General features: G+C 46.5%; 1 protein-coding gene across 1 annotated transcript in view; it reads left to right on the top strand.

Annotated features, from left to right (window-relative positions):
* Positions 1–2966: 2966 nt before the first annotated feature.
* The window catches only part of slc38a8a (solute carrier family 38 member 8a), a 72466-nt gene continuing 61547 nt past the window's right edge, over positions 2967–13885 (top strand). The window contains exon 1 of the mRNA XM_068048911.1: positions 2967–3158. Coding sequence (XP_067905012.1) covers positions 2967–3158 — 192 coding nt within the window. The remainder of the gene's footprint in view (positions 3159–13885) is intronic.

The following is a 13885-nucleotide window of genomic DNA, read 5'->3' as shown; positions in this document are numbered from 1 at the left end:
GATCAAACTAACTACCTACCCTTCATTCTACTATCATCCATGTACCTATCCAAGAGTCGCTTAAATGCCCCTAATGTATCTGCTTCTACTACCACCGCTGGCAGCGCATTCCACGCACCCACCACTCTCTGTGTAAAGAACCTACCTCTGACATCTCCCCGAAACCTTCCTCCAATCACCTTAAAATTATGCCCTCTGGTGATAGCCCTTTCCACCCTGGGAAAAAGTCTCTGATTATCCACTCTATCTATGCCTCTCGTCATCTTGTACCCCTCTATCAAGTCACCACTCATCCTTCTTCGCTCCAATGAGAAAAGCCCTAGCTCCCTCAATCTTTCTTCGTAGGACATGCCCTCCAGTCCAGGCAGCATCCTGGTAAATCTCCTCTGCACCCTCTCTAAAGCTTCCACATCCTTCCTATAATGAGGCAACCAGAACTGAACACAATATTCCGAGTGTGGTCTAACCAGGGCTTTATAGAGCTGCAGCATAACCTCGCGGCTCTTAAACTCAATCCCCCTGTTAATGAAAGCCAACACACCATACGCCTTCTTAACAATCCTATCAACTTGGGTGGCAACTTTGAGCAATCTATGGACATGGACCCCAAGATCCCTCTGTTCCTCCACACTACCAAGAATCCTGTCTTTAAGCCTGTATTCCGCATTCAACTTCGACCTTCCAAAATGAATCACTTCACACGTTTCCAGGTTGAACTCCATCTGCCACATTGGAATAGTCACATCTAGAGATAGCGAAGGCATGAATGTGGGTTTCAGCAGCAGATGAACTGAGACAGGGCAACGTCGGACGATGTTATGGAGGGGGAAATAGGCCATCTTAGAAATGGCAGGAATACGATGTTGTTTGTGAACAGACAGGCTTAATCTCAGACTATTGAGAGGGATGGAGTCAATAGTTAGGGAACCGAGTTTGGACTTGGGACCAAAAACACTGGCTTCAGTCTTCCCAATATTTAACTGGAGGAAATTTCTGTTCATCAGTACTGGATGTTGGATAATCAGTCTGATAATTTAGCAACAGTGGAGGAGTTGAGAGAAATGGGGGTGAGGTAGAGCTGGGTGTCATCAGCGTACATGTGAAAACTAACACTGTGCTTTCAGATGATGTCGCTGAGGGGCAGCATGTAGATGAGAAATAGGAGGGATCCAAAGATAGCTCCTTGGGGACAGCAGATTTAACATTGTGGGAGCAGGAGGAGAAGCCATTACAAGTGATTGTCTGGCTCCGATTAGATAGATAAGAATGGAACCAGGTGAGAGCAGTCCCACCCAGCTGGACGTCAGTGGAGAGGTGTTGGAGAAAGATGGTGTGGTCAACCATGTCAAAGGCTGCAGACAGGACGAGAAGGATGAGGAGGGAAAGTTTACTACAGTCACAGTCACATAGGAGTCATTTGTGACTTTCATAAGAGCTGTGTCAGTAATGCGTCAGGGACAGAAACCTGATTGGAGGGATTTAAACATGGAGTTCCAGGAAAGATGGGAACAGATTTGGGAGGCGACAGCACGTTCAAGAACTTTGGAGAGGGAAGGGAGGTTGAAGATTCGATGGCAGTTTGCAAGGGCACTGGGGTCAAAGGTTGTTTTTTTGAGGAGAGGGGTGATGACTGCAGATTTAAAGGAGAGAGGGAGAACACCTGAAAAGAGAGAACCATTTACAATATCGGCTAATATGGGGAGCAGGAGGGGAAGTTGGGAGATCAGCAGTTTAGTGGGAATCGGATCGAGACAATTATAAATGTCCTGCTCCAAGCCTTTAAACTTGTGTTTCAGCACACGTTTAATGCTTTGGAACAAGCCATCTAAGATTACCACAGACCTCAAAATTTTGACCACGGTCATTGATGTCTATGTACGGGAATGTTGCTGACCCCTGGCCAGGAGAGCGTTGGAATAGAGGAGTCTCGGGCTAAGAAATGCATCGATATGGGTTTCAGCATTGAGTGAGCTGAGGCAAGGGTGGAGACAGGCGAAGTTACAGAGGTGGAAGTAAATCCAAAAAAGACCCAATATAATCTCACACTATTTTCAACACAGTGCAAAAATTCTAAAGAATAAAATATATGTTAGATATGCAAAATTTTGAAGATTTATTCAGAGGCAATGATATTTCAATCCTTTTCTCAGTTATCATAGCCAATCCAGCTTCCCCTGTCTCCCAGCTCAAAGACTAACTGAATGATGCATGAATAATGCTTGTTGACAGCCTGCGAGAGCAATGGGCTCGTACGTGTGTGGTGGTTGAAAGTGTTGAGATACCAGACTGCCTCACGGAGATGTTCTGATGAAAAGAGCGAGATCCCCTGCTCGCTCCTGGGCCGACCAAATCCCATCAAAGCCCAATCCCTGGAATTTCACAGATCAATGCCCAATTCACAAAAGCAGCTTTTCACAAATTCTTCTCACTGCAGAATTAACTGGACACCCACCCCCTCCGAAAACAGGTTCAGTATAATTCTCATTCTTTACAAATACGACTGAAAAAGTGAATTTAAAGTGACGGAATTGGGAGGTGGTAATACTAACTAACGATGTGCAGTAAATCCTATTACCATTTCAGCCAATTTAATGCTGAAGTATTGAGCAACTTTTCTCAAGGAAATGCACGGTGTTTTTGAAATTCCAGCAGGTGAAGTGACAGCTTCAATCTTCTTCCTGCTTTACTTCGGTCTCCGGTGGTGTGAAATTGACACAGTCACAGCTACAAGGTCATGGGCAGCTCCTCCAACAAGCTGTGGCTGGTGGGAGAGAACTTCTGCCAGCAGTTGATTGGCCAGAGAACCACCAATCCCTGCTTTTGGAGACTGAAGAGCTTTCTACCGGACAAGAGGCAAATCAGATCCCAGCAAGAATTGGGCAGCAGGAAAAGAACCCATTCATGACTGGACAAGCCATCCTGTGAGAAGGTTAGCAATCTCTAGAACAGTGCAGTGATTGGTGCAGATGGAGGAGCTTGCTAGAGAGAGTATTGACCTCCTGGCCAAGCCAAACTCTCTGGACATAGGGAGGTCAAGTCTGTCCTCCTGCGGAGCAATTTTCATCCTGCTAAAATCAGCCCTTGGTGCTGGACTCCTCAACTTCCCCTGGGCTTTTAACAGAGCAGGAGGGATACACTCAGCCATCATTGTGGAAATGGTAAGTTCAAGCTCCATTTCGTGATTGTTTTCAATTAATGTCAGAACTGATTGTTCCTCTGCCACTTTTGCTATAAATTCTTCATGACCATTGATGTAGGAATGTTGTTGCAAGGGAATGAAACACTTCCAATTGTAACCATTCCAGTGTTACCATCAAACACTCCCAGGACAGTGACAGCATGGGTTATATACAGAGTAAAGCTCCGTCTGCACTGTCCCATCAAACACTCCCAGGACAGGTACAGCTCGGGATTGGCTGGAGAGTTGGGAGCACTTCCTGTGTGTAATCAGCTGAAGCAGCTGCAACTGTGGGAGCAGCAGCTGGAGAGTAGGAACTGAGAGCTGAGAACAACAAACTACAACACACTTGTGTGGAGCTGATTGGAGTAAAGAATCTACGAGTTATTTTGGAGAGGTGGGTGTTGGAGCACTTGTGAGCTGTTTTGCTTGGACTGTTATGGGAGGGAGGAGCCACCGGAAGATCCAGGGGTGGGGCTGAAAGATTCTATAGGGGGCCCCTGTATTTGCTTTTGTGTTCTCCTCCATCTTGCACAAAGGGGGCTCCCTTCCCACCCCAACTGCGTGGCTCGGGACGGCTGGAGCCTCCCGAATGAAGAAACTCTTTGCAACAACAGCAGAAAGTGGAAAGAACCAGAGGTTCCAGCCGACCTGGGCGAAGAACCCTCCCCTGACCAGAAGACTGGACTTTGTATTCTCTACAGTAAGGTGCTCCAATCACCAATTGAAGAGAAACATCCTCACAGCCTTTCTCTCCCTTCCACCACTCAGCCACCTAATCTCTACTCTCCTCTACTTTTCCTTTTCACCCCAATCCTCCTCCACCCACCCACCCGCCCCCCCCCCCCCCATTATATTGCTTTAGTTTAAATAAAACTGTTGTTTCCGTTATTTCTTAGGGGTGGGCGTGGCTCTTCGACCCCATGGCAGTCCCTCTTCACCGGTGGCGGGTCTTCTTGCACATATGCTGCTGTGGCTGCTGCAGCTGCACCTGTTGCCCTGTCACTGTTTGCGCCGATAACATCAAAGCATGGGGTAAAGAGCTATGTCCACCCCGATATGTCAATAGAGGCGTGTGTGAAAGCAATGGCTGAGGTTGTTGGCCCCTCGGCCATTGTTGCTGCCTCTAAAATGTACGGGAAGACTGTGTTATTCCTGAAGACTGAGCAGGCGGTGTCCCTGACCCCCTGGAGGCCACTGCGCAACGGGTCATTTTGTCAAATGTCCCGCCCTTCATTCTTGGTGAGCTCCTCCTTCCCCACCTGCACCATCTGGGGGAGGTAAAGACATGGCTCACCCCAGTCCTACTTGGTCTTCGGGAGAACAGCCTCTGGCATGTGTACTCCTTCCGCCGCCAGTTATTTATGCAGCTGGCGCAGGAGGAGGTCACGGATGGCCATTTCAATGTGGAGTTCCAGCGGACAGCCTACCGCGTCTTCTGGACCTTGGACTGGGCATGATGCCATGTCTGCAAGGGGGTGGGGAATGTTCATATGAACTGCCCCAACCTCCGGGCTGCCAACTCCACCTCGGCGGCCCAGGGTGGCACCACTGCACCTCCTCCCACTCCCCCTACACCTCCAAAAGACACCATTCAGTCGGTTCGGAGGCTGTGTTTTTCACGGCCTCCGGTGGGGAGGGGTGTGCCTGTCCAAGTGGAAGGAAGGCGCAGAGGAAAATTAAACGTCGAGAAGCGCATCCCCTGGACACCATGGCAAACCCGAGCCTGAGCTCAGCCCAAGTTCCACTCCCAGGAAATCCACCTGCCCCAGAGCTGGGCTCAGGCCCAGGGGACCAGGCAAAAGGTGAGTGCGGAGGCAGAGGCCCCTGATGACGTGGAGGTCTCTGAGCCTCTGCACCCTAGTGAGAAAAAGAGAAGACAGCCCCCACGGAGGTAACTCAGGGCCCTATGGTGCAGGGCACAACTGTTGGAGGGGAGCTGTCTCCTGGTTCGGGTCCCCAGGTTCCCCCTGCCACCACCACCATCAAGGCTGTAAAGTTGGGCTGGAACTCCCTATCCCTCAGGATGGAGGGGAGAGGGAGGCCCCTGTATATGTAGCCCCTCCTGGGGGAGCAAGTGGAGCCCTGCTTGTGGTGGCAGAACCTGGGGACGCTCCTGGAGAAGCCTCCCATTCTGCCATTGGGTCAGGTGCCCTGAGTAGAGGGGAGGGCGAGGCCCCAAAAGGTCAGCCTTCCAAGCCAAAATCCACTCCTGACCAAACAAAGAACAAAGAACAGTACAGTACAGGAACAGGCCATTCGGCCCTCCAAGCCTGCGCCGATCTTGATGCCTGCCTAAACTAACACCTTCTGCATTTCCGGGGCCCATATCCCTCTATTCCCTTCCTATTCATGTATTTGTCAAGATGTCTCTTAAACGTCGCTATCGTATCTGCTTCCACCACCACCCCTGGCAGCAAGTTCCAGGCACTCACCACCCTCTGTGTAAAAAACTTGCCTCGCACATCCCCTCTAAACATTGCCCCTCTCACCTTAAACCTATGTCCCCCAGTAACTGACTCTTCCACCCTGGGAAAAAGCTTCTGACTATCCACTCTGTCCATGCCGCTTATAACTTTGTAAACCTCTATCATGTCGCCCCTCCACCTCCCTCGTTCCAGTGAAAACAATCCGAGTTTATTCAACCTCTCCTCATAGCTAATGCCCTCCAGACCAGGCAACATCCCAGTAAACCTCTTCTGTAGCCTCTCCAAAGCCTCTGGTAGTGTGGCGACCAGAATTGCACGCAATATTCTAATTGTGGCCTAACTAAAGTTCTGTACAGCTGCAGCATGACTTGCCAAATTTTATACTCTATGCCCCGACCGATGAAGGCAAGCATGCCGTATGCCTTCTTGACAACCTTATCCACCTGCGTTGCCACTTTCAGTGACCTGTGGACCTGTACGCCCAGATCTCTCTGCCTGTCAATACTCCTAAGGGTTCTGCCATTTACTGTATACTTCCCAGCTGCATTAGACCTTCCAAAATGCATTACCTCACATTAGTCTGGATCAAACTCCATCTGCCATTTCTCCGCCCAAGTCTCCAACTGATCTATATCCTGCTGTATCCTCTGAAAATCCTCATCACTGTCCACAACTCCACCAACCTTTGTGTCGTCTGCAAACTTACTAATCAGACCAGCTACATTTTCCTCCAAATCATTTATATATACTACAAACAGCAAAGGTCCCAGCACCGATCCCTGCAGAACACCACTAGTCACACCCCTCCATTCAGAAAAGCACCCTTCCACTGCTACCCTCTGTCTTCTATGACCGAGCCAGTTCTGTATCCATCTTGCCAGCTCCCCTCTGATCCCATGTGACTTCACCTTTTGTATCAGTCTGCCATGAGGGACCTTGTCAAAGGCTTTACTGAAGTCCATATAGATAACATCCACTGCCCTTCCTTTATCAATCACCTTCGTCACTTCCTCAAAAAACTCAATCAAGTTAGTGAGACTCGACCTCCCCTTCACAAAACCATGCTGCCTCTCGCTAATAAGTCCATTTGTTTCCAAATGGGAGTAAATCCTGTCCCGAAGAATTCTCTCTAACAATTTCCCTACCACTGACATAAGACTCACCGGCCTATAATTTCCTGTAATTCATCCAAATCATTAATATAGATCATAAATATTTGAGGCACCAGCACTAATCTATGTGGCACTCCAATAGTTACATTTTGCCATCCTGAAAATTACACATTTGTCCTGACGCTTTGTTTCCTGTCAGTTAGTCAGTCCTTTATCCATGCTAATATATCACCCCAACACCATGAGCTTTTATCTTGTGTAGTAACCTTTGGTGTGACACCTCATCGAATGCCTTTTGGGAATCCAAATAGACTATATCTATTGGTTCCCCTTAATCCACTCTGCTTGTTACATCCTCAAAGAACTCTAATAAATTTGTCAAACGCCATTTCCATTTCACAAAACCATGTTGAATCTTCCTGATTGCTTTTTGATTTTCTAGATGTCTTGCTACTACCTCTTTAATAATGGATTCTAGCATTTTCCCAATGACAGATGTTAGACTAACTGGCCTATAGTTTCCTGCATCCTGTCTCCCTCCTTTCTTGAGCAGAGGTGTTCCATTTCTGGTTTTCCAATCCACTGGGATCTTTCCAGAATCTAGGGAATTTTGGAAGATTAACCAATACGCCCACTATTTTTGCAGCCACTTTCTTTAAGACCCTTGGATGCAGGTCATCAGGTCCAGGGGACTTGTCAGCCTTCAGTCTCATTAGTATTCCCATTTTTCTTTTCCAGTGATTGTGATTGTTTGAAGTTCCTCCCTCCCTTTTGCTTCCTCATTTTCTACTATTCTTCGAATGATTTTTGTGTCTTTTACTGTGAAGACGGATAAAAAATGGCCTCTGCCATTTCCACATTTCCCATTATTAATTTTCCTGTCTCATCCTTTAAGGCACCAATGCTCACTTTAGCTACTCTTTTCCTTTTTATATATTTGTAGACGCTTTTACTGAATGTTTTTATATTTCTTGCTAGTTTTCTCTCATACTCCAATTTCTCCCTTTTTATTATTTTTTAATCATCCTCTGCTGGTTTCTAAAATGTTGCCAGTCTTCTGGCCTACCACTAATCTTCACAGCATTGTCCACCTTATCTTTCAATATTTTACCACCCTTAACTTCCTTAGTTAACCACAGATGGGGCATCCTTCTGGTAGAGTCTTTCTTCCTCAATGGAATATATCTTTATTGAGAGTTATGAAATACTTCCTTAAATGTCTGCCACTGCTTCTCTACCGTCTTAACTTTCAACCTATTTACCCAGGGCACATAAGTGCAAAAGATAAGGCTGAAACATTTGCAGCCATCTTCAGCCAGATGTGCCAAGTAGATGATCCATCTTGGCCTTCTCCTGAGGTCCGCGACATCATAGATGTCAGACTTCAGCCAATCCAATTCACTCCACGACTGAAAGCACTGGATATTGGAAAGGCTATGGGCCCTGACAACATTCCAGCAATAGGACTGAAAACATGTGTCCCAGAACTAGCCATTCCACTAGCCAAGCTAGTACAACAACAACACTGGCATCTACCCAGAAATGTGGGAAATTGCCCAGGTGTGTCCTAGTCGCAAGAAGCAGGACAAATCCAACCCGGCCAATGACCACCCTATCAGTCTACTCTCGATCATCAGTAAAATGATGGAAGGGATTATCGACAGCGCCATCAAGCAGCACTTGCTCAGCAATAACCTGCTCACTGACGTTCAGTTTGGGTTCCGCCAGTGCCACTCAGCTCCTGACCTCATTACAGCCTTGGTTCAAACATGGACAAAAGAACTGAACTCAAGAGGTGAGGTGAGAGTAACTGCCCTTGACATCAAGGCAGCATTTGATCGAGTATGGCATCAAGGAGCCCTAGCAAAACTGGAGTTAATGGGAATCAGAGGGAAAATTCTCTGCTGGTTGGCATCATACCAAGCACAAAGGAAGATGGTTGTGGTTGTTGGAGGTCAATCATCTCAGTCCCAAGACATCACTGCAAGAATTCCTCAGGGTAGTGTCCTAGGCCCAACCATTTTCAGCTGCTTCATCAGTGACCTTCCCTCCCTTTCCTGTCTTTCATTTTCTTCACGTTCCTTCCGGAAGGCTCTCTCTTTCTCCCTCTCCCTTTCCTCAAATTCAAGTTTCCTCTGTTCCAATTGTATCTTTGCTAACAATACCCTGTCAGATTCTGCTTCTAACTCCGTTTCTCTTTCTTCAGATTCAAGGGAAAAATTGTTGGCCACTAGCCTTAGGAGTTCAGACTTCCTAGCCTTGCCACAAACAGTGATCCCACACTGCTCAGCCATTTTTGTCAACTCCTCCATAGACAGTTTTCTTTAACTTATCCCAAGTTACTTCAACCTGGCTTGGAGAGCTACTGGCTTCAGTTGCAGTTTCATGTTCGCATTCAATCACACACAAGCACAAGAAAACCTGTATTAAAATCTTGCTCTTTTTGACTGGGAACAATTTGGTTTCCCACTTCCAATTTCTCTTGTTTGTCTGTGGGTCAATTTTGGACGCTAGCGCCCAAATTTCTGTTATGACCAGACGAGAAAGGTATCAAGGGCCATTTCAGCCTTCACCTGATCTTACTGTAGCAGGATTTAATTTTTAAACACCCTGTGTTTTGAGCTCCCCCTTTGGTGAATCCTTGTTCACAGCTTTCCAGTTATAAGGCAAAGAAATGAGCACACCAGGTTTTCTTAGGTTTAAAGAAGAAAAGTGAAATTTATTAAAACTTAACTATTCGGTTAATGCCTACGGCTACATGACGCGCCGACACGAGCATGCATACACGATATGCACATGTAAATAGGGACAGAAAGAGCAGAAGAGAAGTAAAGTGAAAAAGTTTGAGGCAATCTCTCAAGGGGGTTATTTCTGTGCTACAAGCTCGCTGTTGAGTCCTTTTGTTGAAGGTATTGTCTTGCTTTTCGTTGGGACCCAGTAGTCTTCTTAAACCTTGTTCACTGTAGGAGACTTTTCTCTCTTGGGGTTCACGTGTCGTCAATGGGTCTTCAGTTTCATAAGAAAGAGATGGAAGCAGACAGGAGAGGCTGCACCGAACCAGCCACGAGCGGTCTTTTCAGTCCAGGAGCAAACAGCTTTCTGTCTTCAAACACAGTTTCTCCAATTTAAAACTCCCCTAGTTGGCCAGCAGGTGGTCGGGTGACCGACTGGTTTGACTAGGTCCCTTCTTTGTATTGGGGTAGGGACTGGCTCCTTTGTTTCAGCACTGTCTGCTAGTATTAAAAAAATGTCTTTCCAGCCAGGGGCTTGGCAACCCCTTGTAATAGGTCTTCTTTTCTTCCCACGCCAATACACTGATAATTTACACTTGCTTTCTGCCATTTTTCACAAAGGCTACTGGCATTATTATCTTGCATCTTTTTTTTGAAGCTTCCAACCTTTACCTTTAGGCAAAGATAAGGCTGAAGCATTTGCAAAAATCTTCAGCCAAAGGTGCTGAGTGGATGATCCATCTCGGCCTGCTCCTGAAATCCCCAACATCACAGATGCCAGTCTTCAGCCAATTCGATTAATTCCGCGTGATATCACAAAACGACTGCAGGCATTGGATACAGCAAAGGCCACGGGAACTGATAACATTCTGCAAATGTACTGAAGACTTAGTACTGAAAACCTGTGCTCCAGAACTTTCCGCGCCCCTAGCCAAGCTCTTCCAGTACAGTTACAACACTGGCATCAACCCAGCAATGTGGAAATTGCCCAGGTATGTCCTGTACTCAAAAAGCAGGACAAATCCAACCCGGTCAATTACTGCCCCATCAGCCTACTCTCGTTCATCAGTAAAGTGATGGGAAGGTGTCATTGACAGTGCTATCAAGCAGCACTCGCTTAGTAATAACCTGCTCAGAGACGCTCATGTTTGGGTCACGCCAGGGCCACTCAGCTCCTGACCTCATTATAGCCTTAATTGAAACATGGACAAAAGAGCTGAACTCAAGAGGTGAGGTGAAAGTGACTGTCCTTGACATCAAGGCAGCATTTGACCGAGTATGGCATCAAGGAGCCCTAGCAAAACTGGAGTCAATGGGAAGCAGGGGGAAAACTCTCAGATGGTTGGAATCATACCTAGCGCAAAGGAAGATGGTTGTGGCTGTTGAAGGTCAATCAGCTCAGCTCCAGGACATCACTGCAGGAGTTCCTCAGGGTAGTGTCCTAGGCCCAACCATCTTCAGCTGCTTCATCAATGACCTTCCTTCAATCTTAAGGTCAGAAGTGGGGATGTTCGCTGATGATTGCACAATGTTCAGCACCATTCGCGACTCCTCAGATACTGAAGCAGTTCGTGATGAAAAACAGCAAGACCGGGACAATATCCAGACTTGGGCTGATAAGTAGCAAGTAACATTCGCGCCACATAAGTGCCAGGCAATGACCATCTCCAACAAGAGAGAATCTAACCATCTCCCCTTTACGTTCAATGGCATTACCATCGCTGAATCATTCCACTATCAACATCCTGGGGGCTACCATTGACCAGAAACTGAACTGCAGTAGCCATATAAATACCGTGGCTACAAGAGCAGGTCAGAGGCTGGGAATCCTGAGGCGCGTAAATCACCTGCTGACTCCCCAAAGCCTGTCCACCATCTACAAGGCACAAGTCAGGAGTGTGATGGAATACTCTCCACTTGCCTGGATGGGTGCAGCTCCAACAACACTCAAGAAGCTCGACACCATCCAGGACAAAGCAGCCCGCTTGATTAGCACACTGTTCACAAACATTCACTCCCTCCACCACCGACACACAGTGGCAGCAGTGTGTATCATCTACAAGATGCACTGCAGCAATGCACCAAGGCTCCTCAGACAGCACCTTCCAAACCCGCGACCTCTACCACCTAGAAGGAAAAGGGCAGCAGATGCATGGGAACACGACCACCTGCAAGTTCCTCTCCAAGCCACACACCATCCTGACTTGGAACTATATCGCCATTCCTTCACTGTCACTGGGTCAAAATCTTGGAACCCTCTTCCTCATCGCACTGTCGGTGTACCTACCCCACATGGACTGCAGTGGTTCAAGAAGGCAGCTCACCACCACCTTCTCAAGGGCAATTAAGGATGGGCAATAAATACTGGCCTGGCCAGCGATGCCCACATCCCATGAAATGAATTGTAAAAATCATCCTCTGCTACCATCTTATTCCCCAGAAATCCAGTTATTGAAGGATAGAACTGGAGCCAATCTTTAAACACTTTTATATTTGTTTACACATTACAAGCATCCCAACCCCAACAACCACAGTTTTAGTCTGTGTCTATTTATAAGACACAAGTGAATTACCAGTTAATGGCACAGTTCTAAAGAGTGTACAGGGACAGGGTGACCTAGAGGTGCATGTGCATAGATTTTTGATGATGGTAGGACATATTGAGAAAGTGGTTAGTAAAGCTTATGGGATCTTGGGCTTCAAAAATTGAAGCATAGAGTACAAAAACAGGGAAGTTATGCTGAACCTTTGTAAAGGTCTGGTTAGGCTTCAATGGGAGTATTGTGTCCATTTCTGGTCACCACACTTCAGGAATGATGTGAGGGTCATTGAGAAGGTGCAGAGGAGATTTACCAGAATGGTTCCAGGGATGGGGGATTTTAGTTAAACGATTTGGTTGGAAAAGTTGGGTCTGTTCTCCTTAGAACAAAGGAGATTGAGGGGAGACATAATAGAAGTGTACGGAATTATAACAGGCTTAGATAATTTGGACAAGGAGAAACTGTTCCCATTAATAAGTTGTACAAAGACTAGGGGATACAGATTGAAGGTTTTGGGCAAGAGATGCTGGGGGATATGAGGAAGCACTTTTTTACGCAGCGCGTGGTAATGACCTGGAAATCGCTGCCCACGTGGGTGGTGGAAGCAGAGACATAGGAACATAGGAGCAGGAGCAGGCCATTCAGCCCATTGAGCCTGCCCCATAATTCAATATGATCATGGCTGATCTTCCACTTCAATGCCTTTTCCCCACACTATCCCCATATGTCCTTATGTCATTGGTATTTAGAAATCTGTCAATCTCTGCTTTAAACATACTCAATGACTGAGCTTCCACACCTCTCTGGGGTAGAGAATTCCAAAGATTCACAACCCTCTGAGTAAAGGAATTTCCCCTCATCTCTGTCCTAAGTGGCTTCCTCCTTACTTTAAAATTGTGTCCCCTGGTTCTAGACTCTCCAACCAGGGGAAACATCTTAGCTGCATCTTCCCTGTCTATCCCTTTAAGTATTTTGTAGGTTTCAATGAGATCACCTCTCATTCCTGGAAACTCTCGAGAATACAGGCACAGTTTCCCCAATCTCTCTTCATAGGACAGTCCCGCTATCCCGGGAGCAAGTCTGGTGAACCTTTGTTGCACTTCCTCTATGGCAATAATATCCTTCCTAAGGTAAGGGGACCAAAACTGCACACAGTACTCCAGGTGCAGTCTAATGTTCTATACAACTGAAGCAAGACTTCACTACTCCTGCACTCAAATCCTCTTGCGATAAAGGCTAAAATACCATTAGCCTTCTTAATTGCTTGCTGCATCTGCATGTTAGCTTTCAGTGACTTATTGACAAGGACACCCAGGTCCCTTTGTACAGCTACACTTTCTAATCTCTTACCATTTAAGAAATACACTGCACATCTATTCCTCCTACCAAAATGGATAACCTCACATTTTTCCACATTATATTCCATCTGCCACATTCTTGCTCACTCACAAAGTCTGTCCAAATTCCCTTGAAATCTTTACATCTTCCTCACAACACACATTCCCACCTAGTTTTGTGTCATCTGTGAACATGGAAATACTACATTTGGTCCCCACACCCAAATCATTGATATATATTGTGAACAGCTGGGGCCCAAGTACTGATCCCTGCAGTACCCCACTAGTCACAGCCTGCCAACGTGAAAATGGCCCATTTATTCCTACTCTCTGCTTTCTGCCTGTTAACCAATCCTTAATCCATGCCAGTACATTACCTCCTATCCCATGTGCTTTAATTTTGCTAACCAACCTCCTGTGGGGGACTTTATTAAAAGCCTTCTGAAAATCCAAGTACAACATGTCCACCAACTCTCCTTTATCAATTCTGTTAGTAACATCCTCAAACTACTCCAACAGGTTTGTCAAACATGATTTCCCATTCATAAATCCATGTT

This window comes from Heterodontus francisci, chromosome 17, assembly GCF_036365525.1.
Source record: "Heterodontus francisci isolate sHetFra1 chromosome 17, sHetFra1.hap1, whole genome shotgun sequence".
NCBI classification, from domain to species: Eukaryota; Metazoa; Chordata; class Chondrichthyes; order Heterodontiformes; family Heterodontidae; genus Heterodontus; species Heterodontus francisci.
This window is presented reverse-complemented; position numbering and strand designations above follow the sequence as displayed.